Source organism: Phyllostomus hastatus, unplaced genomic scaffold (assembly GCF_019186645.2).
Source record: "Phyllostomus hastatus isolate PE091 unplaced genomic scaffold, TTU_PhHast_1.1 phas_scaffold_46, whole genome shotgun sequence".
NCBI classification, from domain to species: domain Eukaryota; kingdom Metazoa; phylum Chordata; class Mammalia; order Chiroptera; family Phyllostomidae; genus Phyllostomus; species Phyllostomus hastatus.
The window spans coordinates 43,195,590-43,223,310 of record NW_025334032.1 but is presented as its reverse complement, the minus strand read 5'-3'; the positions used below and the strand labels follow the sequence as shown (position 1 = coordinate 43,223,310).

Sequence of the window (27,721 nt, the reverse complement as noted above, 5' to 3'; positions counted from 1 at the left end):
AAACATTCATCCAGACTGGTGGGAGGGGCGGAGATGGGCAGCCGAATGGAGAGGACTCACTGAAAGGCAGCAACTGGAGGACTAGGTGGTCCCACATTCACGTGCAGATAAACTGGGAGGAACAACTGGAGAGCGAGACAGACCATGCAACCAGGGTTCCAGTGCAGGGAAGTAAAGCCTCAAAACTTCTGACTAAAACCACCTGTGGGGGTTGCAGCAGCGGGAGAAACTTCCAGCCACACAGGAGAGCTCCTTGGAGAGACCTGCAGGGTCCTAGAATGTACACAAACCCACCCACCCAGAAATCAGCACCAGAAGGACCCAATTTGCTTATGGGTAGTGGGGGAACTGACTGAAAGATGGTGGAAAGCTGAGCAAATGGCATTGTTCCCTCTCAGACCCCTCCCTCACAGACAGCATCACAACGCAGCCATGTGGGTTGCCCTGCCCTGGCAAATACCTAAGGCTCCACCCCCATACCATATAATAGGTGCGCTGAGACAAAAAAAAATATGGCCCAATGAAAGAACAGATCAAAGCTACAGAAAAAATACAACTAAGTGATGAAGAGATAGGCAACCTATCAGATGCAGAGTTCAAAACACTGGTCATCAGGGTACTCACAGAATTGGTTGAATATGGTTGCAAACTAGAGGAAACAGTGAAGGCTATGAAAAGTGAAATAAAGGAAATTGTACAGGGAACCAACAGTGTGGGGAAGGAAACTGGGACTCAAATCAACGGTTTGGACCAGCAGGAAGAAATAAACATTCAACCAGAACATAATGAAGAAACAAGAATTCAAGAAAATGGGGAGAGTCATAGGAACCTCTAGGACATCTTTAAATGTTCCAGCATCTGAATCATAGGAGTCCAGGAGGAGAAAAGAAAGAGCAAGAAATTGAAAACTTCTCTGAACAAATAATGAAGGAGAACTTCCCCAATCTGGCAAAGGAAATAGACTTCCAGGAAGTCCAGGAAGCTCAGAGAGTCCCAAAGAAGTTGGACCCAAGGAGGAACACACCAAGGCACATCATAATTACATTTGCCAAGATGAAAGATAAGGAGAGAATCTTAAAGGCAGCAAGAGAAAAGGAGACAGTTACCTACAAAGGAATTTCTATTAGACTATCAGCTGATTTCTCCAAAAAAATCTTACAGGCAAGAAGGGGCTGGAAAGAAGTATTCCAAGTCATGAAAGGCAAGAATCTACATCCAAGATTACTCTATCCATCAAAGCTATCATTTAGAATGGAAGGGCAGATAAAGTGCTTTCCAGGCAAGGTCAAGTTAAAGAAGTTTATCATTACCCAGACCTTATTATATGAAATGTTAAAGGAACTTATCTAAGAAAAAGAAGATCAAAACTATGACCAGTAAAACAAACTCACAGCTATTAACAACTGAACCTAAAAAACAAACAAACAAACACATACACACAAACTAAGCAACCAACTAGAACAGGAACAGAATCACAGAAATGGGGATCACATGGAGGCTTATCAGCAGTGGAGTGGGAGGGGGAGAAAGGGGAAAAGGTACAGAGAATAAGTAGCATAAATGGTGGGTATAAAATAGATGGGGGGTGGTTAAGAATGGCATTGGAAATGTAGAAGCCAAAGAACTTATATGTAAGATCCATGGACATGAAGTAAAGGGGGGAATGCGGGTGGGAGGGGGTGTGCAGGGCAGAGGGGAATAAAAGGGGGGAAATGGGACAACGGTAATAATATAATCAATAAAATATATTTTTTAAAAAGACTTATGAGAACTGGTCAAGAACAAGGGTATAGCAAATGATATGATAAAATTGAAATGTTTATGTTATCTGAGTAAGAAAAATAAAAAGTAGGAAATCAAAATACACCGATAGTTAACGTGAAAATGTTGACATGGGTTTCAAAATAGTGTACTGGTTTTTAATAAATAAAAGTCAGTAGCAGGGCGTCCGGGTTCCGGTCTGGCATGTGTGGAGTGCGGGAGTCCTCCCTCTGGCCTGAAACAACGAACAGCTTCATGAACTGATCTTAGGTCCGTGACAGACACCATGAGGTCACAGGGCAAACTGCTGCCCCCGAAGCAAAGAGGCAGGTACAGAGAATTGGGGCGTGCTGGAGCGGAAACCCACCTACAGGGGCCGTGGTGGGCGCTGGGGCAGCGGGCAGTGGGTGGAGAGGTGGAGACTCCGGGGAGGCTGCCCTGCTTCTGTGAGTCTGACCTCCAGGCCCCCGAGGGTCCTCACTTGAATATCAGAGAAAGTCCCTTAATGCTTCTGGCCGGGGGGAGGAAAAGGAACCAATCCGAAACGTCCTGGAGCATTCGCTTCTCCTTAACAAGGCTGCCCTGGGGAGACCTTAACCTGGTGGACTTATAGCAGAGCCTGATTTCTCTGGGTGAAGGGACATACGGAGCTCCAGCCCCTTTGGGCCACTGTCTCACCTACGGGAGGAACCTTCTAGAATCATTGGTGAGGTGCACCTTCCACAGGCACGGGCTCACCGAAGGTCAGAGACCTAATCCGAGGACGAAGACCCTGTGCCCTCCTCCCGTACCTCACCACCAGCCGGTACATGTTCCCCTTGCAACACAAAGGTGCAGGGTGTACTAGAAGGCACACGACACAGTTTGCCAAAGAGATGAGCAAGCTTCAGAACCCCAGTGACATATGGCAGGAATGTTGGAATTATAAATTAAGAACTATGATTAACGGACAACATGCAAGAACAGATGGGTGATATAAGCAGAGAGATGGAGATTCTAAGAAAGAATAAAAGAAAAAAATGAACGACCAGAAACACTGTAACAGAAGTGAAGAATGCCTTAGTGCGGTGGTTCGTCGTAGACTGGGCCTGGCTGAGGAAAGGCGCTCGCAGCCTGAGAAAGTGACGATGGAAACTTCCAAGACAAAGCAATGGAAAAAAGGAGGAAAAACAAAGTAACAAAACATCCAAGAACTGTGGTGCCTCTACAAAAAGTATAGCATACACACAATAAAAATAACAGAAGAAGAAAGACAAAAAACAGAAGCAATCATTGAAACAACGGTTATTAGAATTTCCCCCAAACAATATCAGACGCCAAACAACAGATCCAAAAAGCTTTGAGAACACCAAGCAAGATAAATACCAAAGAAATTCATATTTAAACTGCAGATCATAAATCATATTTAAACTGCAAATCATATTTAAACTGCAGAAAATAAAAGACGAGGAGAAAATCTTGAAAGAAGCCGAAGGAAATAAACACTCTATCTATAGAAGAAAAAGGACAAGAATTACATTCGACTTCTCAGAAACCGTGTAAACAAGAAGAGAGTGGAATGACACATTTGCAGTGTCGAGCGAAATGAAACAACCACCGAGGACTATTTGTACCCTGCTAAATTATCCTTAGAAAGTGAAGGGGAAACGCAGGCTTTCTCACACAAACAAAAGATTTAATGGTTTGTTGCCAGTAGACCTGTCTTCCAAGAAATGTAAGTTCTCCAGAATGAAGGAAAATGATACAACAGGTCAGAAACTCAGATCTACATAAACAAAGGAAGAGTATCAGAAAATTAATAAGTGATGGTAAAACAAAAATTTTTATTCTTAATCTTAATTGATGTAATAAAAACAGGCTTTTTTCAAAATGAAAATAACAGTATATTGATTTTGTATGCTCATGTGTACACACACACGCATGTACATGTGCTCTGTATGCTTCTGTATAACGGCAGTGAATGGCAGCAATGATGCAGGGGGTGGGACGGAGGAATTGGGGATACTTTGTCATTATAAGTTACTGACAATACTTGAGCAGGGGGAGAGTGTCATTTGAAAATAGACTTGGATTAGTTGCAAATGTGTATAGCAAATTCTAGGGCAACCACTAAAACATTTTCTACATGGGGTGCAGTTGAAATGCTAAGGAAAAAATGAAACCTATGACGTGCTCCATTGAAACCCCAAAAGGGAGAAAAAGGGAGGAAGGCGGAAACAGGGATGAAGGCCAGGGCAGCACACGGAAGCAGTAAAACCATGGCAGGCACGGCATCTAACTGCGTCGGTAGTGACCTCAAGGCCAACGGTCTAAACACACCTGATGAAGACAGAAATTGTCAGAGTGAGTCAAGAAACAAGACTCAACTCTATGTTGTTTACAAGAAACACATGACGTATAGAGACATGCAGGGAAAAGTGAAGGGAGTAAACTAAAATAAAACCAAGCAAAACAAACAAAAACCCCTCAGATCACAGTGTGGTGATGACCAGAGGGAACGGGGTCGGAGGGAGGAAGAAGAGGGCGCAGGGTGGTAAATGGTGGTGGAGGAGACTTGGGGTGGCGAACACACCATACAGCGTACAGATGCTGTGTTACAGAATTGTGTATCTAAAACCTACATCATTTTGTTAACCAAAGTCACTCCAATACATGCAACAAAAAATAAAAAATGTTTGCCCCCCTTAAAAAAAAGAGTAAAGAGACGGAGAAAGATGCACCGTGCAAACACTGATCAAAGAACAGGGCTGTGGTCCTGCTCGTCTCAGACAGGACGGACCTCAGAGCAAGGGGAGCTCTCCGCGTGAACTGCGTCTCCTGGGCTTGCAGCCTCTTGCTCCCCAGCTCAAGCTGCCTGCCCGTCTGTCCATAGACACTGCCAGACTTAACCTCCCATTCTTGGGCAGTGTGAGTAAACACACATGGAGACCAGTGAGAGCAACAGGACACTTTTTCGGGGCATAAAGAGGAGGAGTGAAAGTGACAGATGTAAAACGACGAAGGGGAAGCTCACCGCATGACGTAAACCACTGATGTTCCTCCGCACTTGTGTCCCAAGACAGGCATGTCGCGGGTGCGGCAGGTGGGGCTGCTGGCCGCCGGCTGTCAGCCATGGAACAAGGACGTGTGCGCGGCCAGCGAGGGCAGGTTCGCCTACTGCGCCACCCTGGCCGTCTACATTTACCAGGTAACCTCGCTGCCTCGGGGGCGGGCATGTCTAGTTGGTAATTGTTTTTCAATCCCCGTCACATGGAAAGCTTAATGCTCTAATTTTATTGGTACATATTTTATATTTTGTTGATATTTATAGTATCAACAAAATATATTAGTTTTACAAGTCAAGCTTTTAGAAAATGCTTGTGTCATAGTATTAAGTTATCAGCAAAATCTTCATGGCTTCCCTAATACTTTATGTGCTGTTCATCAAGAAGGTTTCCTTCAAGAAGTGACAGATCCCATTTATGAGTGATGAGCAAGTAGTATTTGATTCTTCTGAACTGTATTCCCATATCCATAAATGGAATGCATTTGTTCGTTTATTTCGCACATTGTTCAGTAACTACATTTGATAGGAGAGAGTCGTCTCACTTGAGGAATGTGGGTGGTCCATTAGAGATCATTATATGTTAAAAATAGTGCAGATGTAGTAGATGCTGAGGAATTCTTGAGATGAAGGCGGTTATAGCTGCTTTGTTCCCCTGTCCTCGCTCTGTCCCATCTCTTACGTGCTCCCGGTCTACGGAGTCCATGGCCTTCTGAAGGTCCCCACCTGGAGGTGCCATTCACGTTTTAAACCCAAGTCTAGTCTGCCCCTTGTGCCTGGGGACAGTGATTCTGTGTCACCAGGGGACTGACCATCTAAACCACAGATCTGAGGGTCGCCTTCGATTCCTCTCTGCTCGCATCCTGCACCCAGGGAACCAAAAGGGATTCTAGTATTTCTTATCTCCCTTATATCCTTCTCCCCTCCACTATTGTAATGTCTCCTAATGTTCCCTTTGCCTGTACTTTGACTCCCTCTAAAGTGTACCTGAGCCTGATCAAACATCTGCGTGCAAATCTAAAATGGTAAAGCCTCATTTGCCCCTGCTGCCCTAGTATTAACACCCCAGTTCAACAGAATGACATCCTTTTGCAGCCTCCCTGTCTCTGGCTCCCTCTCACCTGGAGCTCCGGACGCACCGAGATAACCGCATCTCCCCGAACACCTCAGGCTCCTCAGTAGTTTGCCTCTGCTTGCGCTGGTTTTCCTGTTTGCCCACGCTGCCCGCTGCCCGTCGGGAGAGAGTTTGCAACTCTCAGCTCAAGCCTCGGAGCCCCTTCCCGCTGAACTGGGGCGTTTCATCTCCGTTCCGTTCCGTTTTTTCAGAAAGTGTTTTTTTTCCAGTTGATCTAGTTGATACTTGAAAGTAGACCAAGGCTTGAAATGTGTTCCCATGTTGTTACTAGGTGTGCTAATCTTCACGTAGGTAGCTTCTAAACAGCTGATTAATGGTAAATGTGGGACCTAAGAAGCAGCACTGAAATGATTTATTTATGCTTCTTTTTTAGTTGGACCATCGTTACAATGAATTTAAACTTCACTCCATCATGTCTGAACATAAAAAAACCATCACGGCCATCTCGTGGTGCCCACATCACCCCGACCTGTTCGCCAGCGCCAGCGCCGATAACTTAGTGATCGTCTGGAACGTCGCAGAGCAAAAAGTCATTGCTAAACTCAACAACACAAAAGGTACACTTGTCACTGGGGTAAACTTGTGTTTTCATTTCAATAAACAAAATGTTTTATTTCAAGGAGCTCAGGTACTCAAGTAGTCAGACTTCCTAGTGGTAATCTGTGTAAGAAATACAGTTCCCATCATAACTCACTGTGTGTGTGTGTGTGTGTGTGTGTGTGTGTGCAAAACTCAAACAAAATGTCCCAACATAATTATACTTAGTACACTGAAATATAGTAAATACCCAATGATTCTGTTAGTGTTTAAATATAACACAAAAAGTTTAAGAATACAGGGTGTGGCAAAAGTGGGCTTACAGTTAGTTGTTCAGATTGAAAAATAATGCAATAATTAATAAATAATAATGCAAAAATAAGCTGTTTCTAGTACTACAACTGTAAATCTACTTCTGCCCCACCCTTTAAATATTAAAATAATAATTAGAGAATATTTTCTTTTTTAAAATTTTTATTTATTGACTTGAGAGACAGAGACAGACAGGACATTGCTTTGTTGTTCAAATTATTTATGAATTCATTGGTTGTTTCTTGTATGTGCCCTGACCGGGGTTCAAACCGATAACCTTTATATAAGATTTGCTTAATGGAACTATTGTCCTTGCCTATTTTTTACTCTACTCCAAACCGAAACATACAAGGTCAGTATTCTCTGCATCTTTAGTGTCCTGTCGGACTGGTTTCTCCCTTTATCTTTAATTAGGTCAAGTTGGAAAGCCCCAGTTCACATAGTGTGTCTCAGTGGAGTGTATAATTATCTCTACATGCTTTCTACCTAGAATCATGCCCCGTAACAATGATGAAGTCCAGTAATCATTATTCTGCATTAAACAGCACAACAATTCAATCCCCTTTTGAGTACCAGGTGTAGCTCAACTCTTGGTTATAGTTTTGAAAGCTACTGCTGGGTACCTTTTCCATATTTAGCTTCTTCCCTCAAAACTACTGATGATAGCTTTGAGGTAGAAAATTAAGAAGTGACAATCTCACTATTTTGTTCAAATTTTTTATAGTGTTCTTTTCAGTATGTAGCAACAATGTTGACAATCCATAGGCAATGGTATTGAAATCTTGCTTCCAAAATAATAACAATACATTTTGGAACCTTTGGCTATGTTCAGTGTATTTAGTTTATTGCTCTTTTCTTGTCTTTTCAAATTTAGGTCACTAGGAATTTTGAAAATACTGGAAAAATATACCAATTTTGTTATGTAAGTTTTATCTTAAAAATATTTCTCAAACAAGGTTAATTTTAACAAGAAAAATGTAAACCTTATTCCCAGTTTCATACATACTACTTATTTTTACTTGCAACAACCAGTGAACTCAATGTTAGCAATTGGCTGCAATTGGTGAGCAAACTATTTTTCAAAGTCAACTATTTATTCAGTGAGCTTCCATTAATGTAAGTAACAGTTTTCCTTAAGGTTTTCAACACATCAATAAGAAAAAGCCCAATTACTTTTGGTCCAAGCTTTGTGATGTATAGAAGCAATTGGTAAGCCTCAGTCAAGATTTTTCATGTTTCTCTGGTCATGTGTTTCTCCACCAACCACAAATCCTATAAGATTTTCCAGTGTTCTTTATATTAATAAACAGTGCATTTTCCCAAGCCTTTAAATCTAGCTTTCTGTGAAATTAACCTTAAATAACACGATGAATACTCCGTAACATTCTTTCCATGTTTTATGTGACACAAACTAAGAAAGTTGTGCGATGTCATCATTCTGCTAAAGCTGTCCCGCAAAATCTGCACTGGACCGTAAGTGCATAACAACATGTGGTCTATGTGTTATGCTGGAGTGCAGATTAGGCCACATACTATTGTATCATCACCTGGTTTATCCACTGCTCCGTCATCAGATGCCACAGGCATCGCCTCCATTTGTGGTGGAAGAGTTCTTCATCCACCTGTGTGTGTGCCACACAGAGCTTCCTGTGCCACTGACTATACGAATAAATAAGACTCCTCATTAACATGTGTAGGGTGATTAAATAATTTGGGTAATGATTTTAACCAGGATTACATATCTTTTCTTTCTCTGAAATTTTCAGACTTATCAATAAGTCCCTCATGCTATTTCTAAATATCTCCTTAATTTGAAGATTGAAAAATTTGATATTTTATTTGCAAAAAGATCATTGTGAACATTTCTGGTCACTCCCATTTTAAATAATCCCCTTGAAATATCTTAAACTTTGTTTTTTCCTTTCTGGAATTCAGTAAGCAAAGTATGAGTTTGCATATCAATCAATGTTGTATCAATATCAGAACTTCCACATCCAGCAGTTGAACATGAAACTGTTGTTTTTTACTTTGTCACTATTTTTTCCTAATCACCAAAAAATCAATTTGAAGGAAATGAGTATTAATTTGCTTAAATGTAAAAAATATTAAAATTGTCACCAACTTGAAAAACGTCCCAATATCCTTATGAAAAAAAAACTGAATAATAGTGGATAGTTATATGTCCTACTTATATCAGAATCTTGCTCAGGGAATTAGGTGAGTTCATATTTACAGAGCCCTTAGAAGTGCTTACAGACACACCAACTCGATAGTCGTGTGTTCTGCTGTAGCAACGTGGTCCCTACTTCCCCTCGCTGCCTTTCTTGAAGTACGCATTCAGAGAGCCAGCGTCCTGGTGGTTTCTCCCAGTGTACCATGGTGGTGTGATGCATACAGAGTATCTGATCCCTTATTGGGCCAATTCTGCTTCTGTCGATGTGTCCTAAAACGACATCAGCTCTCCTATTGACCTTATTTACACATTCATTCATTCATTCATTCAATAAAATGTAGGGAGTTCCTATTACATGTCAGGCCCTGACCTGGGCATTCAGTTTCCAGTGTCTGCTTCTCGGCCCACCATAGACACAAAGCGATGTTACTGTCAATAAACAGTTTTGAGTCTGTGTCTTCGTTTATAGCGTTCTCTGTCCCTGGGAAGTAGTGCTCATCTCGCGTGTTTAAACCCCACTGCTCCTTCAGGGCATGGCTCAGGTCCCATCTCCCTCCCCGGCCAGTGGCCCAGGGGTGCACCAACCCTTCCCCACATGGGATCTTTTGGAGAACCTCGTTCGAACCAGCTTCCTGGGCGCTAATTGCACGTTACCCAACATGCACCTCCCGGCCGATGATCTGATGCAGCTGGCAGTGAGTCTGTGCTGGAAGAGCCACTGTCTCTGTCCTGGGGTGTCGGTTTACCAGAACACTGACTTTCTTTAGGGTCTAGTCGATTAAAATAACGGTGGGGAGATTCACACTTAACTTTGGTATTTTGTCTCATGGTTTAAAAGGGACTTTTACATAAAATAGTGTATTTCCTTTTCTTAATTTTAGTCGTGTCTGTTTTATGGATGAGGAAACAGGTTTAGCGAGGTAAAGGGACTTGCTCAGTTCATCCAAGGGAGAGCTAAGATTTGAATCTAAACTCCCAATAAGACATGGATTATAGCATTAATTTTATTTTTATTAAATTCTTATAGTAGCATTTTACTTTTTATACATTTCATCCTTATCTCCACATTTTCTTTATGCAAGACCCTTTAAAGCAGGACTCGAACCCCATGCTAACTTCTCTACCTAGAATGCTCAGAGCAGGTTGTATACACAAAAACCCAGCAAGAGTCAATTGCTTTAGTGAGCATACAGTTTTCAAGGGGAGAAATCTCTGTAAATCCCTTTGAATACATGAAGCCCTATATGGTCACATTAGTACTGTTCCCTTCATCATGGAAGTGTCCTACATATGTTCCCAGTGGTCCTAGAGATAACGTGTAAAATCCAGTTTTGAAGGTAGACACACTGTGCCTCCTCGCACAACCAAAAGAAGGACAACAACAACTTGAAAAACAAAAAACAACCAGGACTGACAGAAAATCAAACTGTATGGAAGTCTGACAACCAGGGAGTTAAAGAAGAAACACTCACCCAGACTGGTAGGAGGGGCAGGGATGGGCAGCCAGGCAGAGAGGACTCATGGCAAGGGTGGTGGTTGGTAGACCAGGCAAGGTGGTGGCTAGTGGAGTAGGCAGCCCCACATTCGTGTTCAGATAAACCAGGAGGAACAACTTGGGGGGGGGGGGTGAGATAGACCATGCAACCCAGGGTTCTAGCGCAGGGAAGTAAAGCGTCAAACCTCTGACTGAAAACACCTGTGGGGTTTGAGGTGGCGGGAGAAACTCCCAGCCTCACAGGAGAGTTCGTTGGAGAGACCCACAATGTCCTAGAACACACACAAGCCCACCCACCCAGGAGTCAGCACCAGAAGGGCCCCATTTGCTTGTGGGTAGTGGGGGAAGTGACTGAAAGCCAGCAGAGAGCTGAGCAAGTGGCACTGTTCCCTCTCAGACCCTTCCCTCACAGACAGCATCACAGCGCAGCCACATGGGTTGCCCCACCCTGGCAGATACCTAAGGCTCTGCCCCTTACTATGTAATAGGTACACTGAGACAAAAAAATATGGCCCAAATGAAAGAACAGATCAAACCTCCAGAAAAAATACAACTAAGTGATGAAGAGATAGCCAACCTAAAAGATGCAGAGTTCAAAACACTGGTCATCAGGATACTCACAGAATTGGTTGAATATGGTCTCAAACTAGAGGAAACAGTGAAGGCTATGAAAAGTGCAATAAAGGAAAATGTACAGGGAGCCAACCATGATGGGAAGGAAACCAGAACTCAAATCAATGGTTTGGACCAGAAGGAAGAAACAAGAATTCAAAAAAATGAGGAGAGGCTTAGGAACCTACAGGACACCTTTAAATGTTCCACCGTCTGAGTCATAGGGCTGTCAGAAGGAGAAGAGGAAGAGCAAGAAACTGAACACTTATTTGAATACATAATGAAGGAGAACTTCCCCAATCTGGCAAAGGAAATAGACTATCAGGAAGTCCAGGAAGCTCAGAGAGTCCCAAAGAGGTTGGACCCAAGGAGGAACACACCTAGGCACATCATAATTACATTACCCAAGATTAAACATAAGGAGAGAATCTTAAAAGCAGCAAGAGAAAAGGAGACAGTTACCTACAAAGGAGTTCCCATAAGACTGTCATCTGATTTCTCAAAAGTAATATTGTAGGCAAGAAGGGGCTGGAAAGAAGTATTCCAAGTCATGAAAGGCAAGGACCTACATCCAACATGACTCTATCCAGCAAAGCTCTCATTTAGAATGGAAGGGCAGATAAAGTGCCTCCAAGATAAGGTCAAGTTAAAGGAGTTCATCATCACCAAGCCCTTATTATATGAAATGTTAAAGGGAATTATCTAAGAAAAAGAAGATCAAAACTATGACCAGTAAAACAAACTCACAGCTATTAACAACGAAACCTAAAAAACAAACAAACAAAAACAAACTAAGCAAACAACTAGAACAGGAACAGAACCACAGAAATGGAGATCACATGGAGGCTTATCAGTGGTGGAGTGGGAAGGCAAGACAGGGGAAAAGGTACAGAGATAAGTAGTATAAGTAGTAGGTAGAAAACAGGCAAGGGGAGGTCAAGAACAGCATAGGCAATGTAGAAGCCAAAGAACTTATATATAAGACCCATGACATGAACTAAAGGGGGGGGGTGGATGGGAGAGGATGGGCAGGGTAGAGGGGAATAAAGGGAGGAAAATGGGACAGCTGTAATAGTATGATCAATAAAATATATTTAAAAAAATAAAATGCAATTCCTAAGTAAGAAGGTCATATTTTGTAATAACAAACATACTCTTTTTTAGACATTTGCAGTGCGAATGTCATGTAGTGGTACAGCCTGCTGCCGGGTCTCTGTGTCACGTCTCGTGTTGAATCGGTTCCAGGGATACCCGCCTGTCTGAGCTGGTGCTGGAACGCGGGCGACGCCGTGGCCTTCAGCTCCCGCAGGGGCCCGCTGTTCGTCTGGGCCCTGTCGGGGCCCGAGAGCGGAGTGGCCGTGCACAGGGACGCGCACGGCTTCCTGTCTGACATCTCTGTGTTCCGGTGGCACACCCAGAAGAAGGGCAAGGTTGCCTTCGGCCATATGGACGGGAGTCTGTCGATTTTACAGCCAGGTAAGAATGGAATTAGCCGGAGGTGGTCAACTCTTATCTTTCTTAGCGTGTGCAATTTCTTATTTACACAGCGTAAAGCCAATGGTAACTGGATTTTAGTTTTAAAATAATAGCTCTGCAGACAGTACCCAGCATTGCACTGATTCCAAATACTCACTTGAAGTAAATCTGTTTATAAGACAATGTAATACGTTTAACTCAGCTATGCAGAGTTGACTTTGATTTAACCCCAATCAGTCATCTGTCCTATATTTTTACTTTTTTAAATCCATTCTTTACTTCTGCACACTCACCAAGAAAATGGCCTGACGGAGGAAGGACGCAGAGCTGGACTACGTGATGTCCTGCCACCCAAAATATTCTCCCACCCGCGTGCCAAACACCCCTCGGATGCCACCGACCCGAACAACGCCTTTGACCCGGGCCCGGAAAGGAAAAACAGCTCTTTCGTCCTGTCGGTTCATTCGTCTGGCTGAACGAGGGGGTCTGAGAAATTAGTTTGCTTTTAGATTTTAGACAGTAATAAAATGTATAATGAAAAAAATTGAAAAATTCCCCAAACAGCTCTCCACTCCTAAGCACGTCCTGCTGATGTTGGAGAAACGTGCTGTTAGCCGCCCGGCCACCTGGCGTCTGTGCCCTCGGGCGTGACTCCTGGCTGCCCCGCTGCACAGACGGATCCTGCCAGCCGCGGCATCACTGACCTTCGCAAAGCACGTGGCGTTCGAGTCCCCTGAAATTGGTAGGAGAACACAAATCAAAACGGAACACGAGAAATTCTGAAAATTCAAATAAATCTTTCTTCAAGGAATGATTTTCTAAAGTTAAAAAGAAAAGGACAAACCACCGATACAGTAGGGCCATTTTTTATCTTAAATACACATAAACAGGATCTATCTATTATTTGCCTTTTTTATAACCAGACGTATCCGTCCTCGCCACCTCCTCTCTCTGCTCTTTGCCCACCTCCTGCCTCCTGGTTCCCGACCTCACGTGGGAGCAGACGCTTCCACCCCCGAGTTTCAGGCTGCGTGAGAGGGGGCGGGGCGGGGCTGTGCTTTGCTGTGCTGGGATTGGCCGTCTCGGACCCCCCCCCCCCCACTCTGCCTGCCCATCCTCGGCCCTGGGAGCCGTGTCCCTCGCTGAGCTGGTCACTCAGCGTCACAGCTCAGCGGCAGAATCCACAGACTTCCTCTGTTTGGGTCTGGGGACACCAGGTCTCCACTCCCTGCACCTCGTCTCTGCTGCCCCCCCGCCGCCTCACCCAGTCCCAGGGAGGGAATTTCGGGACAGGGAAGGCGGCGTGTGCTCTTGAGGTCCCCACTCTTACCTCTCGCCCTCGGGGGGTGTATGCGGGGACGCCCTGACTTCTGCCCCTTGGCTGGCTGCTCCCAGAGACCCCATAAGGACTGGGGGACACTTTTCTCATGAGGAACCTGCACTGCAGGGCTCTGAGGGGGACAGGGAGAACTTGGCTGCTACTGGGGTCCGCACTTCATTCTAGGGGTCTTTCCTGTTGTGTAATTCGCCATTGAGGCCATCTTTTTTTTTTCATGGACTAGGGCTTTCTTTTCTTGCTTTTTTATTGTTATTAGGCGTTTTTGAAAGTTTAAACCGTCAGACACCGAGACACTGAAGATACAAAACGCTGAGGTGTTTGCGCCCATGTGGGCACCCAGAGGGCGGGTCGGAGGGTAGGCCGTCTCTGCTTTTCTCTTTCCTGGTTCATGCGAAGCTGGAAAGTGCAGGGTTTCGGCAGGCCGACCCGGGTGACTTCCAGAAAGGCCACTGTTTCCCAAAAACCATACTTCCAGAGGCCAGGGATATAAGGTCAAGTTGTCGGCCATGGCCGAGAGGGAGTCAAGTTGTCGGTCAGGGCTGCGAGGGCACTGGGGAAGGGCCTGCCCAGGGATCTCCCCGTGCTGCAGTGGCATGGCACCTGTCTCCCCAAGGTCTGATTCTCTCCATGGGCGTCTCTCCGAGTCCCCTTGTCCCCTTTGCATCAGGGCACAGTCTCATGGATGGATGTCCACCCCCCCATGACCTCGTCTTAACTTGACCACTTGCAGGTTCCTTATTTCCAAGCAAAGTCACAGTCACAGATACTACGTGTTAGGACCCCAGCATTTCTGGGGGCACATGATTCAACCCCCAAGGACCCAGCACGGACTTCTCAGTCTCCTTTACCGCATAGGGCTTTTAAGACTCCAGGCACGCACCGCTAGGAAAGGCGGCGTCTAGCTGTGCGTTTTCCTTCTGCGTATGCACGAGCTCATGGGCCACAGAGACAGGGCCAGTCGTAGGTTCTGACGAGACGTACTGTGTGCGCTGGGAGCTTTGGGACGTCAGCGCGATTACTGGCAGTGTTGGGTTTTTTACCTCCCCCAAGGAGTACTCACCCCCACTTCGTCCATGACTGGCTGGGCCCACCCCGGTTCAGTCTCTCTGTAACAGGGCAGAGTTTCTGTCCTCTGGGTCCTTGGCCGTGACAATGGCCTCAGGCTCTCTGCTGTCCACTTTTATCTCCTTTGGAAGAAGAAAGTCTCTTCACGGAGGGCTGCTACCATAAGGCACTTCACCGGTTATGTTAAAGCAGCGACTTTTAAACCGTGAGCTTGTTAGTACGCGTGTGTGTTGCTGTGTGTGTTGGGTGCGGGGTGGGGAGCCCTGGTGGGTGACCCGGCTGGCTTCACGCCTGCTGCTCCCGGTCAGTCTGAAAAGCAGCACTTTCTTCTGTATTATGTGCTGGATCTTCCTGCAAAAGTCTCATGTGAAGAGAGGGTTCCAGGGCCACAAATGTTGCAAACTATTGCTTTAACTATTTCAAGTTAAATTCTTAGATAAAGCGAGGTCATCAGGGAATTTTTTTATCTTTGTAATAGAAGTATTTTCACTGAATGGACTTTGGTATTACCCCTGGGGTGTGCACGTACCAAATTTGCACTGTTTTGTCTTACAAGTGTTGTCGGTGACATCGGCTCTGTCTAACACGGCGTCCCCTTGACCACACCCTGGAGGCACGGGCTTCCGGTCTCGGCTCTAGGAGGAGGTGTGCTGCTCCTGAGCGCTTGCTTCCCTGTGTCGTTCTGTTTCCTTTTCCCTGCTGTGCAGCCTTTGCTGTCTCTGCCCTCTTTGCCCCTGCATCTCGGGATCAGGATTCCAGCAGCTCTTTGGATGACGCGGCACCCTCATTATTTGGTGTCTCAGCCCCGTGCTTCCTCGCCCCGTTATTGTTTTTCACACAGAAATCGTCAACCTCATCTTCTTGAGACTTACGTGTTTTTGTCCTTCCCTGACCACACCAGGTGCCTGGTATCTGAGAATGAAACAGAATATAAATAAGAGCAAAATAAATGGCACATATAAGTAAAAATATTATAGTTGTTATTCTAATGACTGGCTTTACATTTTATAGATTTGTTTTCTATCTTTTATCATAAAAGTGTGGAGGCCCCATAGACCAGAAAACAGTGGCCATAACTCATTACCATTTTGGCTGTAAGCATGGGGCTTTGAAGCAATGTGATTTCCATATCATAACGTTTGCGCTGCAAATCTTACCGTGCTTCCTGTTGCTGCTGTTATTTTTTGATGGGCTGGAATATTTTCAATAAATCATAGGTATGAACTGGCACATGCAAATGCCTGAACATGACTTAAGAAGCAGCCTGTGCAACTGAGGTTAAATCATGTTTCTGCCTCTTTTGCCTTGTAATGATCCGCTGTATTAATATTCATTACTGTTTGCTACATCAAACAGCAACGTAGAAGACACTTGTTTTGGGAAAGAAGCAAATGCACTTTCCATGCTGGTGATTGTGAAAATGTGACAAATGCAAAGGAAAGAAACCTCTGATGCCCTTTCTGTGATTACATAGGCACCCGTTCTAAATGAAATACTACTGATTTAAAGTCAAGGTTACAGTTAAGTATTACATTCTGATGAATTCGATGTCAAGGCAGAAGCTACAAGGTTTTCCATTCACTCCCCAATATTTCATAGACTGAAGGCCATCCGTTCTGTCCAGCGCTGCACTCTGACAGGTTGGGAACAGCGGGTACTGATGAGGTTGCAGACAGAGCGACGGCGTCCTTTGGTGGTGTTGCTTTGTTAAGGAAGCACCACTTTTACAGTTTCCACCACTCCGCAATAATCGATACTGCCTGTTAAGTGGCCGTTCCGCTGCCCTTTCGTTGGAGAACGAGAGGACCTGCTCAGTGGCGCCCCCTGTGGCGCATCGGCAGAAGCACTTTCCCCCTGTTGCCAGCTGCGTGCTCCATTGGGAAGGAGCAGAGAGGACTGTTTGAGGACCCTGTGCTTGGTTTAACTCCCCTTGTTTTATCTCCCCGTTTTTGGTGGCCGCCTCCTTCATACTGGTGGTCCTCAGTGAAGTATGATCATGACAACTGGTGTGATGAGCCAGAAAGGAGTGGGAGCAAGTCTCCACAGGCAGTTTGTGACAGGCCCCACTCTTGTAGGCTCTTTAAGCAACAAGCATTTACTCCTTTAAAAATTCCACGTGGTAAGTCTTGTTATGTCCTCCACGATGCAAGTAAAAGCCGAGCACACAGGGATTAAGTCCCTTGTCCAAGGACACAAAGCTGGGGCGTGGTGGACCTCACCCCGGCTCTCCTCACACGCACTACACTCTCCTTACACGCACTACACTCTCCTCACATGCACTACACTCTCCTCACACGCACTACACTTTCTTCACACGCACTGCACTCTCCTCACACGCACTACACTCTCCTTACATGCACTGCACTCTCCTTACACGCACTGCACTCTCCTCACACGCACTAGACTCTCCTTACACGTACTACACTTTGATGACAAAATCCCGTGTGCTATTTACGTGTCTTTTCCTTGCAGCCTTTCGGGAACAAACAGGACAGACATGCAGACACTGGGGACGGCCAGAGCAGCGCAGCGCAGCGCAGTCTGACCCCCGTAGGGCAGACACGCTCTGACTGGCGGTGGCCACAGGTCAAGGGTCGGTGCTGCGGGCACTGCCACCTTTCTATTGGCAGGACCCCCAGGGCTCAGCGATGCGCCAGGAGAAAATCGTCGTGTCTCAGTGATTGATCTTTTTTTGAGAATGTTGTTTGTTTACGACCCTTTTTCTTCGTGTGTCAATAAAAGGCAATAAAAGCCAGAAGCACGTGCTGAGGCCCGAGTGCCTCGAAGGGCCGGACGAAGAGGACCCGGTCACAGCCCTGGAGTGGGACCCGCTGTCCGCCGACTACCTGCTGGTGGCGAATTCGAACTACGGAATCCGGCTGGTGGATTCGGAATCGCTGTGTTGCATCACCACGTTCAACTGCCCCGGCGCGGCGGCCTCGGTGCACTGCTTGGCCTGGGTCCCCAGTGCCCCCGGCATGTTTGTCACCGGAGGTGCGTGACCCCTGGCGCCCAGCATGTTCAATGTGTGTGTTCTTTAATTCAGCCGGGAACATTACACTCTTTCATGTGTTAATTCTGTGTAAGACTTGTTAACAGCGCAAATGGTGCCGTCTGTTACAGTAAAGGCCCACTTACTTGACTTTTATTTATACTGTGTATTTTCAGATGAAAATCCCTCCCTATACTGTGTATTTTCTGGGTGTGTGAGCAACTCATCGCTATTTATGGGTGACTCATGTTTCATTGTGTGGATACGCCGGAATTTATTCATTTATCAGTTGACGGACGCATAGCTTTTTGCTGCTTTTTTGCTCTTAGGGACAACGCAGGCAGGAACATTTGCGTGCAGGCTTTTGTGTGGACATTTTTCTAGTTTTGTTGGGGATACTCGCAGGGGTGCCGTTGCGGGGTCATTCTGTGACCCGTGGTTAATTATTTGGGGGGCTGCCCGATTGTTTTCTAACAGCTGATTAAGGTAGAATTTTTGGAAGGGAGGGGCTCTCCAACCAGCTTCAGGTTTACTGGGCATCCTCGTCAGCCGCAGGTTAGCACGGGAGCAGCTTTTGGCCATTCTGGCGAGGAAGGACCCGCAAGGTTGGGGTGGGAAGTTCTCTCAGTGGGGGGCTCTTCTAGGGTGCGGGGTCGGTGGGGTGCTTTCCTGGGACTGAGTTGTGATGACGACTTTTGTGGGTGAGGTGCCATGGAAGGCAGTTTTGCACCCCAGAAGAGGATTGGGAATAGAACAAAGAGTAAAAAAGCATGTTAAGGTTGAACAACATTTAGCTTTTTCTTTGATTGTATTTTTGTGCAATCTTACCGTTTGAAGAATGCCAATTAGTAGTGCTAAAAGTCTTGCAAGTAGAAGGTTTTCATTACTTTTATGTCTGAACATATTCCTTTTATATTTCAGATAAAATTTCATTTTACATTTCATTTCTTTTACATTTCAAATAAAAGTTTTTAACTGGATGCTTCTTCTTCTGACTAGATTCTCAAGTAGGCGTTTTACGCGTTTGGAGTGTTTCCAGAACAACCCCTATCGATAATTTCAAATTGAAGAAAACAGGATTTCACTGCTTACATATACTCAATTCTCCTCCAAGAAAAAAATGTAAGTGAAAGTGTCCACAAAATTTACTATTTTAAAGTATTGCATTTTAAAGTAAAATACTATATCGTTCAAGTAAAATGACTGATGTAATGATATGAACATAGCAAATGCCATATGCTACTGAAAAGCAAATTTTAAAAAATAGCCTTGGACAGCATGTGTGCTGAAGCCGCACCATTTCAGTCTCTCTGTGGCGCCCTAATCCTTCTAAATCCCAGAGACCGGATCAGGACTGGGGATTAATATTCCGGAGGCTGACGTATGGTTTACGTATCCCGCAATTTTTTGTGGTCATTTGTTTCTCTGTTTAGTTGCTATGAAGATTCCCACCAGGGGATGGCTGAATCAGCACAGATTCTCTCGTGTTTTTTATATTAGAAAAGTAGCCCACGTTCATTAGGGAGAAACACAGAATGTAAAGAAGTAGGTGCCAACCTTGTCATTTTTGAGTAATTCCTTTCAAGTAGTCTATTGCTAGATGGCTAGTTTTTTACCCCACTTTTTTAACATAACAGAAAGTATGGATAAGAAAAATCATGTGAAAATGAAGATTTTAAATACAGGCATTCCAAGTTCTAAAAAAAAGAGTTGAATTACAGATAGAGAGGTATATAGAGTTCAAAACCACTCATAATGTCAGTAAATTAAAATATTAGAAAAACAAGTCATGGATCATATTAATTTTAACCAAATTGTTGGCAAACTTTCATTGAATCAAATGCCTCTTCTGTTATTAGTAGGTAGTTGATTTTACTATGGACTTGCTGTCACTCTCAGATTCTGAGGGGTGTTGTCCAAATGCATGCAAGAAAGACTACTGTATTATATTTGAATAAAAAGGGAACATGCTAAAAAAAGAGAATATCTGGGAAATATCCATCTTCCAGCATGTAATTAACATAGACTGGTCTGATAATTTACAGTGGCATCATTATTTTGAATTGTGTTTGCAAGAGAATATTCATGTTCTAAGGAAAAACTTCTTGCAAAAAGACAGGATATGAGGTAGAGAATTTACGGAAAGTAAGTAAACACAGGACACTTGTGTAACTGGAAGCTGGAGAAACAGACATATATAAGCAGTTGAAGTGAACCTGAGGAAGAAGGAAGAAAAATTGGGTTGCAGATGTGTGTCAGACGATCATGATTCTTAGTTTGGGTGCTAAATTGGAGTGAATTATATAATGTCAAAAGAACTTATTTTCATCAGATGGGTGTTTAGTGGAGAGAGTTACAAGCTTTCAAAGAAAAAATTCCCATGCTTGTGTATTTGTCTGTGCAGAGGGGGACGTCAGCTAATATGTCGAGATTTTGAAAGAAGATTCTAATTAAAAATAATCATCCTGTGCTTTAATTTACAGGTAGCTAAAAAAGCAAATATTCACAATATATTGTGATTCCTCACATACTAATTTTCATCCATTCTTCCTCCACACTTTTATACACTTCTGTGCAAAATAATATCCAGTTCTATGTACATGTATATATACAGGGTGAGGCAAAAGTAGGTTTACAATAAGCAGGGCAGTGAGGGACAAATACCATATGACCTCACCTTTAACTGAAACATCATCAACAAAAGAAAAGAGCAAGCAAAATATAACCAGAGACATTGGAATTAAGAACACTCTAACAACAGCCAGAGGGGAGGGGGAGGGACAGTGGGGAGAAGGGTTTGCAGGAACTACTGTGAAGGACACACGGACAAAACCAAGGGGGAGGGTGGAAGCAAGGGAGGGGGGTGGGGATGGCTGGGGTGGTGTGGGGGGGAGTGGGGGGGAGAAAATGCAGACAGCTGTAATTGAACAATAAAGTAATTTTTTAAAAGTATGTTTATAGTTGTGAGTACACAAAAGTTTATTTTTGTATTAATATTTATTAATTACTGTATTATTTTCCCACACAAATAACTGTAGACCTACTTTTGCCCCACCCTCTATTTCAGCAAAGCTGCCAAAGTGTTTCTGTGGCAGGAAATGTGATTGTTTCTGGGTAGAAGAAAGCAAAGGGCTTTTCTTTCTTAATTTATAAATTCATTTGTGTATTAGTTTCTAAGTTAATTCAAGAATTATATATAGTTTATACAGATGTGCGTAGATGCATATGTATACACATGTAAGAAGTACATCTATGCATAGATTATATGCACAGTTTACAAATTAGTTCAGGAATCCAGCCGAGCGGTTTCACCGCAGCCTGTGGGGAGCTGCTGGCGCGCACGTTCACCTGCCGACTCCTCCTCTGTTCCAGTTTCCCTGCGGCCCCCCACCAAGAACCACCACACGTCCTCCACCAGCGAGGCGGCGCCCCCCGCGCTGGCGCGGGGCCGGGCCTTCTGCCTGCCGCCCGGCCACGCCCTGTGCTGCTTCCTGGACGGGGGCGTCGGCCTGTACGACCTGGGGGCCAGGCAGTGGGACTTCCTGCGCGACATGGTAGGTCGGGGTCCCCCCTCCCGTACCCGTACCCAGCACTCGCTTTCTGAAGCTCCCGGCGCTCACTCTTGCTTGCTCAGTAATGTCGTTCGCGTACACTTTTGGAGACAATCACACATTAGGACCGTATCCTGGTTGGCGAAAACGTTCTAGAATAATGCGCAGGATGATGACAAAACCAATTTTCAGCATGGAACTCCCGGAAATGGGAATGTCTAGTTTATCATGATCACTCTGTGGGGTCGGTAGTGTCCCCACAAAAGAGGGCACCCCGCTTCTGTGGGGGCCCTGTCGGGCCCTGGTCAGGTACTTGGGGAGCAGAATGAGAAGCAGGGCCGGTCCCCTCTTAGCAGGAAGAAAAGTCCCTCGCTGTCAGGGACGCCAGGCTCCTTGTTCCCATTGGCAAGGGAGCAAGCTTGGATGAAGTCCTGGTAAGATTCGTTTCTATTAGTGAAGCGTTATAATAACTCTGTGATTCCGTCAACTTCTGTTCTTACGATCATTAAGCCGCTAGTACAGTAGAATACAACTTTGCTGAAGACTCATATTTTTGTTTGGTTTTGCTCTCTGCTTTGTCTCCAGTATCTAAAACAGTGCCTGGTGCATAGAGCAAGTCCTCATTTTTAATGCATGCATGCATGCATGAAATCATATTGTGTGGTAATCAATATTTGCTAGTGATCATCCTCAATTTTCCCTCATTTAGAGTTTATGAAATTGCCTGTTGTTTTTCTTCAGGTTTGAATCATACTAATCTTGACATTTAAGAAACTTTTAAATGTTAAATGTTTGTTCATTAGAAAAACTCAGGAGTCTAGAGCTATAATTGCCCTTGTTAAAAAAAAAAGAGGGAAATAGCTAATAATACTATCATTTCAGGACTAAATGAATTTTGTCCTCAAATAAAAATATTGAACATTAGCAAAAATGTTTTTAGCAATGTGTAGCTTATTTAAAAATATTCCTTTTGTAAATGTTTTCCCAGTGTGGGAAACTTTTTCTGTATTTCAAATTACCACTTACTTTAAATAGGATTATAAAAGGAAAGGGAGAAAAACAAGTACGTTAAAATTTACATTAGTGAAGAGCTACGCAATCTAGGTTCAGTGGAGTTTCTGTTGAGTGTATGTCCTCATATTAAACTGTTTTATTTTAACTCTGTTGAATTTATAATTCAATAAAAACTCAAACGTTCCTTTATTATACACTGTTTCAGCGGCTCTTCTCCCTTTAAAAGTGTCTGCCTGTCAGAAGAGACAATGAGCTTTTTCCTTGTAATTCCTCTCATCCCTAACACAGACCCAAACCCCAGATGACTAGAAATAACATCTCATCTGACTCTGATGTTGTATGCATAAGGCATCTCCACAGATTCCAAATTACATGGGATAAGAAAAATCCTATTCATACACTTTCTAAAAGGTGTACTTCCACATGAATATCTGCTTGATTAAGATGAAGAAAAATGCTTCAAAATTGCCCCTTCATTCCTCCTGATGAGAAGACGAAGAAGAGATATTCACAATTTAGTTCTTGCTGTGTGATTTTTCAAACTTCGAAAATAAAGTTTGAAAGCGTAGCCATGAAGTAACACTGAGAAATGCACATCCAGGCAGTCCCTGCCCCAAGTGTGTTCTTAACTTTGGATGTGAGGACCAGACCAGCTCCAGCCCCCTGAACCCCCCGGGGGGGGACCAGCCTCTCCCCGCATCCCTAACTCTGGGATTCCCCTCTCCTCTCCCGAGGGGCCCCTGCAGCCCTATGCAGCTTCCTGTGGGCGGTGCTTCTGGTGTCACAGAGGGTCCAAGACTTGGAAGGCACCCCCATGCCTCTATGGCTGGAGTCGGAATAGAGAGCCCCATCCCTGAGCTAATTAATGCTCTCCCGGGTCCCAGCACCTTGTAGTTTCTGCTTCGGGGGGTGGGAGTTTCAGTTCCCATGTTCCAGCCTGGGGAGACGACAGATGCTACCTCAGGCTACTGGCGTCAGATTCTTACCAGCTCCTCCCACAGCGCCCAGTGAGCCCTTTCCACTTTGCAGGTGTAACTGTTCGCATGTATCGGTACATCCCAGGTCTCCGTTTGGGGGATGTTTGGGACCCAGATCACCGGGCAGTGGGAACCGGTGGTGTGAGTTCCAAAGAGTAAACTTGCTTAGGAGATTTTGGAACACGACTCATTAAAATCAAGACCGTGCCAATTATTATTCTTTCTGTTAAAAATTTTGACATTCTTTCAGAGTGTGTCATTGGTATCAAACAAGGAATATTTGCACGAAAGGACTTTTAGTTTCAGTTTTATCTTGGTCTTTTATTATGCTACCAGAATGACGCAATAACTATTAATAGTTGATTACATTATAAATGTCTAACATAGTATTCTGTGTATGATAAATAACCAGAAAATGTGTGTTGAGTTGAAGCTGAGTGTTGGATTTTGAACATCTTCATACTTAGTTGCTGATTTGAGGAACCAAGGTGGAACAAAATCGATGCCAATTCGCACACGGAGAACAGCACAGAGACCTTGCAGCCCCCGCAGAGGCCCAGGTTCTGTGGGCGTGCTGGCCTCATGTGTTCGTGCTCCTACTTGGAAGCCATAGTCCATGGTTCAGCTTGATCACCCATCGCGGTTTGCTTGTGAATAACGTGGATTCCCCTCGGTCGTCGTGACTTTTCCTGCTGTGTCCCTAGGGCCACATCGAGACCATCTTTGACTGCAAATTCAAGCCTGGCGACCCCAGCCTCCTGGCCACCGCGTCCTTCGACGGCACCATCAAAGTGTGGGACGTGAACACGCTGACGGCAGTGCACACGTCCCCGGGGAACGAGGGCGTCATCTACTCCCTTTCGTGGGCTCCAGGTGAGGGGGGTGTCACCGCCATCAGGGCTGCAGCGACACGGCCGTCCTAACTAACTTCTGTTTCCAGTGGCACAGTCTCCTGCCCATCCACGCCGTCTTGTTCCAAAGGCTTGTAGAGGCAGATTAGTAACGACATATTTGGGGGGCTCGGCTTTGGGGGTTTTCGGAACAGACTTCCTGCATAGGCACTCGGACGTCTGGGCCCTTTTGTATGACGTAAGACACGGAAAAGCCGCCAGGAATCAGGAGGGTTGTGACTCATCTGATTTTCCCTGTGATTTTAACGATAATTGTGCACACGTTTTACATGAAAGTTTTCCTTAAGATTTTCACATGCATCAAATATGTAAAACTGAAATATTTACTTTCTAAAAGTTAGAATACATGTCTTTCCCTAGTACAGCTGTTTTGTGAGTGTGAACAATTACACACCATCACAGTCCACTTGTGACCATGTCAGTCACAGGTGATATTGTCACATGTCAGTTCCACCTTTGTGATATTGAAGGACTTTTAGCCATAATCGGGCCTTTCCTTTGATCTCAGAAAGAAGCTGCCACCTTTCTGCTTTCCTTTACAGAAAGGGGGTGCCCCGTGCCATTTCTGGCATTTTCTCCCAAAATCTTATTTATTTCCCTATAATACATAATTTTTGCATACCTAAATGGGTCTCACTTTATAATATATGTAGAATGCTTGACTTACTTGTCCCACGAGTAAAATATTCATATAAAAACTACACATAACCCACACAACCAGGGTGCAGCTTTTCCCCCCTTATCTCATGGACGGGGATGTTTAATCTTGAATTTGGGGGCTCTCCAGGATTTTAGATCTCTTCAGAGAATCTGGGGGCCTCTTGGGATTTCATGAGTCATGTCCAGCATGGCTGTGCCTGTGTCTGTGGGCATCGCAGTTATCAGATTCTCAGGGGCGGGGTGGGGGCATACAGAAAGGCTACGAACACACCGCTTCTTTTATGTATCCTCCTCCAAGCTCTAGAACAAGGCTTCACTTCCACTCTTCACAGACAGTGGCTGTTCCTTTAGGCAGAACAAGCTCAGTGCTGCTCTGGAAACGCAGCCCGCTGAGAAAACTGGTCCCTCACTGAATAAGAAGGGAGGCACCCGAGGAGCCCAGCTGTACCCCCTCTCTCCCTGCTCCACCTCCGCCTGGGACTCGTTGAGCGTGTGGGCCACCATGTATGCAAGAGGGTCCGGGGGCAGAAGGGTTGAGAACCCCTCGCGGGATTTTGTGCAAAGCAAGCAGTGGTGGAATCCACACGGGAACAGGGTCAGTTTGACCGTGAAGCCCGCACAGTCAGTCCTCACTCTGCAGGTCCTCACTGCAGGGGTCCCCTGCTGGGCATGGAGGGACTGAACCAGCTGGTGCAGACTCAGCACCACCCCATCCGCCAGCTGACGGTTCCTCCTCCTCCAAAATGCGTGCGAGTCTCAAACCCCAAACCCGAGTAGGAACTGTGTCTGTACAGACCACTGTTTGGGTGCATTCTCAAAAGGCCTCCTCTTACGGGAAGCCTTATCCCGCACTGCGCTGAGCATTTGCCCCAAGGAAGCAAAACGGTCAGGGAGAGGAAAATCTGTGATTTTTCTGAAATGTGATTACAAATGAATCGCTCTTTTTAGGTGAGTATGGGTGAAATTGGAAAGATTCATAACAAAGGCATGAATGGAAATAGGACAGGACAGAAGTGGTTGCATAAGTTCCTCTCTATTTAGAGTAGGTGCCATAGGAAAAGGAAAACGGTGCAAATGAAATGGACACCTACCCCCAGTAATTCTAGGACCCAGCAGGGGAGCCGGATGAAAGTCCTGGAAATACGGTGAGGGCCTTGTTAGTGTCTGTAATCAGTGACCCCAGAGTAATTCCCCGCTGGGCGTGCCCCCAGGGAGCAGATGACCCCTCTCCCGGTCAACAGAGGAGAAGACCCTGTTCCGATAGCCCTGCCGGGGCGGCTGGGGCCCTGGACCCCAAATCACCAGCTTCGTGGCAGTCTCACGGCTACAGATCGTCTTAGTTCCTAGAAGCAAAGCCTGTTTGATGTTTTTATTGGAGAAAATGATTTTGTTCGTGGGCATTGCTCACATAAATGCTTTCCCAACCATGAAAAAAATTACTAGAGGGTCACAAAAAAAGTAAATGCTAACTGGATATGTGATAACATCGAGGAATTTTGGATGGTTTTTTTATTTGTCATTGTGGTGGTTTGGTTATGTTAATAAAAGCGTCCCTGTCTTTTAGACACCCATGCTGAAGTGTGTTTTGATGAAATGATGTAATGGCAGAGGTTTACAGCGAAGAAACGCAGCAGGGGCCATAGGCCAAGCAAGGCTTACTGTATTTTGACCGTTGTTAGAGGTGTGATGGAAACATTCATACCGTTCTCTGGGCTTGCATGCATTTCATGATTTCCATATTAAAAAATGTAAAGAACTAGTTTGCAAACCACAAGTCTTTTTCAAAAGTGTATCTGTGGAAGACATGTCATATAATGCCTAACAAATTGTTTCCTAAGGTGATTTGGATTGCATCGCTGGAGCAACTTCCCAAAATGGTGCTTTTATTTGGGATGTCAAAAAGGGCAAAATGGTACAGCGCTTCAATGAGGTAAGATGTTGCCTGCTGGTAGCCGAGTAACCTAATGTCTTGTACTGCTCCCTGTTTTTTAGATGCTTCAGTCTCTTAATTTAATAGTTGTCACCAGGTGGCATGATGTTCTCGGAATGAGAAGAAACCCGAGGGACATTTGCATGCCGGAATGAACTCTGGAGTACGTAGGTGAATCTAAGATGCAGGAATCCACCCAGAGTTGCATTACAGAGGCAGCGACTTTGAGTAGGGGCCGTAGGCAGATGCTCAGTAGTTGGAAGAAGATCAAACTCAGAACAAGTCCAGAATTATAGTCCCAATTCACTGACTAATTAGCTGTTGACTTAGGGAGAATCGTTTTATTGCCTGAACCTCTTTGTAAGACGGTGAAGTCAGATTCTACTGGGTTGGCCAAAAAGGTTGTGTGGTTTTTTCTGTATGACGGCTCTAGTAGCACTTAGTTGTGTTTAACTCCATTCGAAACAATTTTGTTAGGTTGTGTTGTGACAGCTTTCATATCAGCATGCATTTAAAGAAAACTTATCAAAAATTGGTGAATTTTTGTGCAGCCATTTTAATATTGAAGATGGAAGAAAATATCCAACATTCTCAGCCTATTATGCTTTATTATTTCAAGGAATGTAAAACTGTGTAAAAAAGATGTGTACAGTGAGTGGAGAAGGTGCTGTGACTGATGGAACATGTCAGAAGTGGTTTGTGAAGTTTCATGCTGGAGATTCCTCTCTGGACAATGCC

At 44.7% G+C, this 27,721-nt stretch overlaps 1 protein-coding gene across 2 annotated transcripts in view; it reads left to right on the top strand.

Moving 5' to 3' along the window:
• The window catches only part of WDR17 (WD repeat domain 17), a 73,105-nt gene that overhangs the window by 13,376 nt on the left and 32,008 nt on the right, over positions 1-27,721 (top strand). For both annotated transcript variants that reach the window (XM_045821778.1, XM_045821777.1), the window contains 8 exons: positions 4,820-4,948; positions 6,313-6,496; positions 12,314-12,544; positions 17,691-17,942; positions 18,940-19,062; positions 21,313-21,494; positions 24,187-24,355; positions 26,892-26,983. In XM_045821778.1, the coding sequence (XP_045677734.1) occupies positions 4,826-4,948; positions 6,313-6,496; positions 12,314-12,544; positions 17,691-17,942; positions 18,940-19,062; positions 21,313-21,494; positions 24,187-24,355; positions 26,892-26,983 (1,356 nt within the window). In that variant the 5' untranslated portion in view covers positions 4,820-4,825. The remainder of the gene's footprint in view (positions 1-4,819; positions 4,949-6,312; positions 6,497-12,313; positions 12,545-17,690; positions 17,943-18,939; positions 19,063-21,312; positions 21,495-24,186; positions 24,356-26,891; positions 26,984-27,721) is intronic.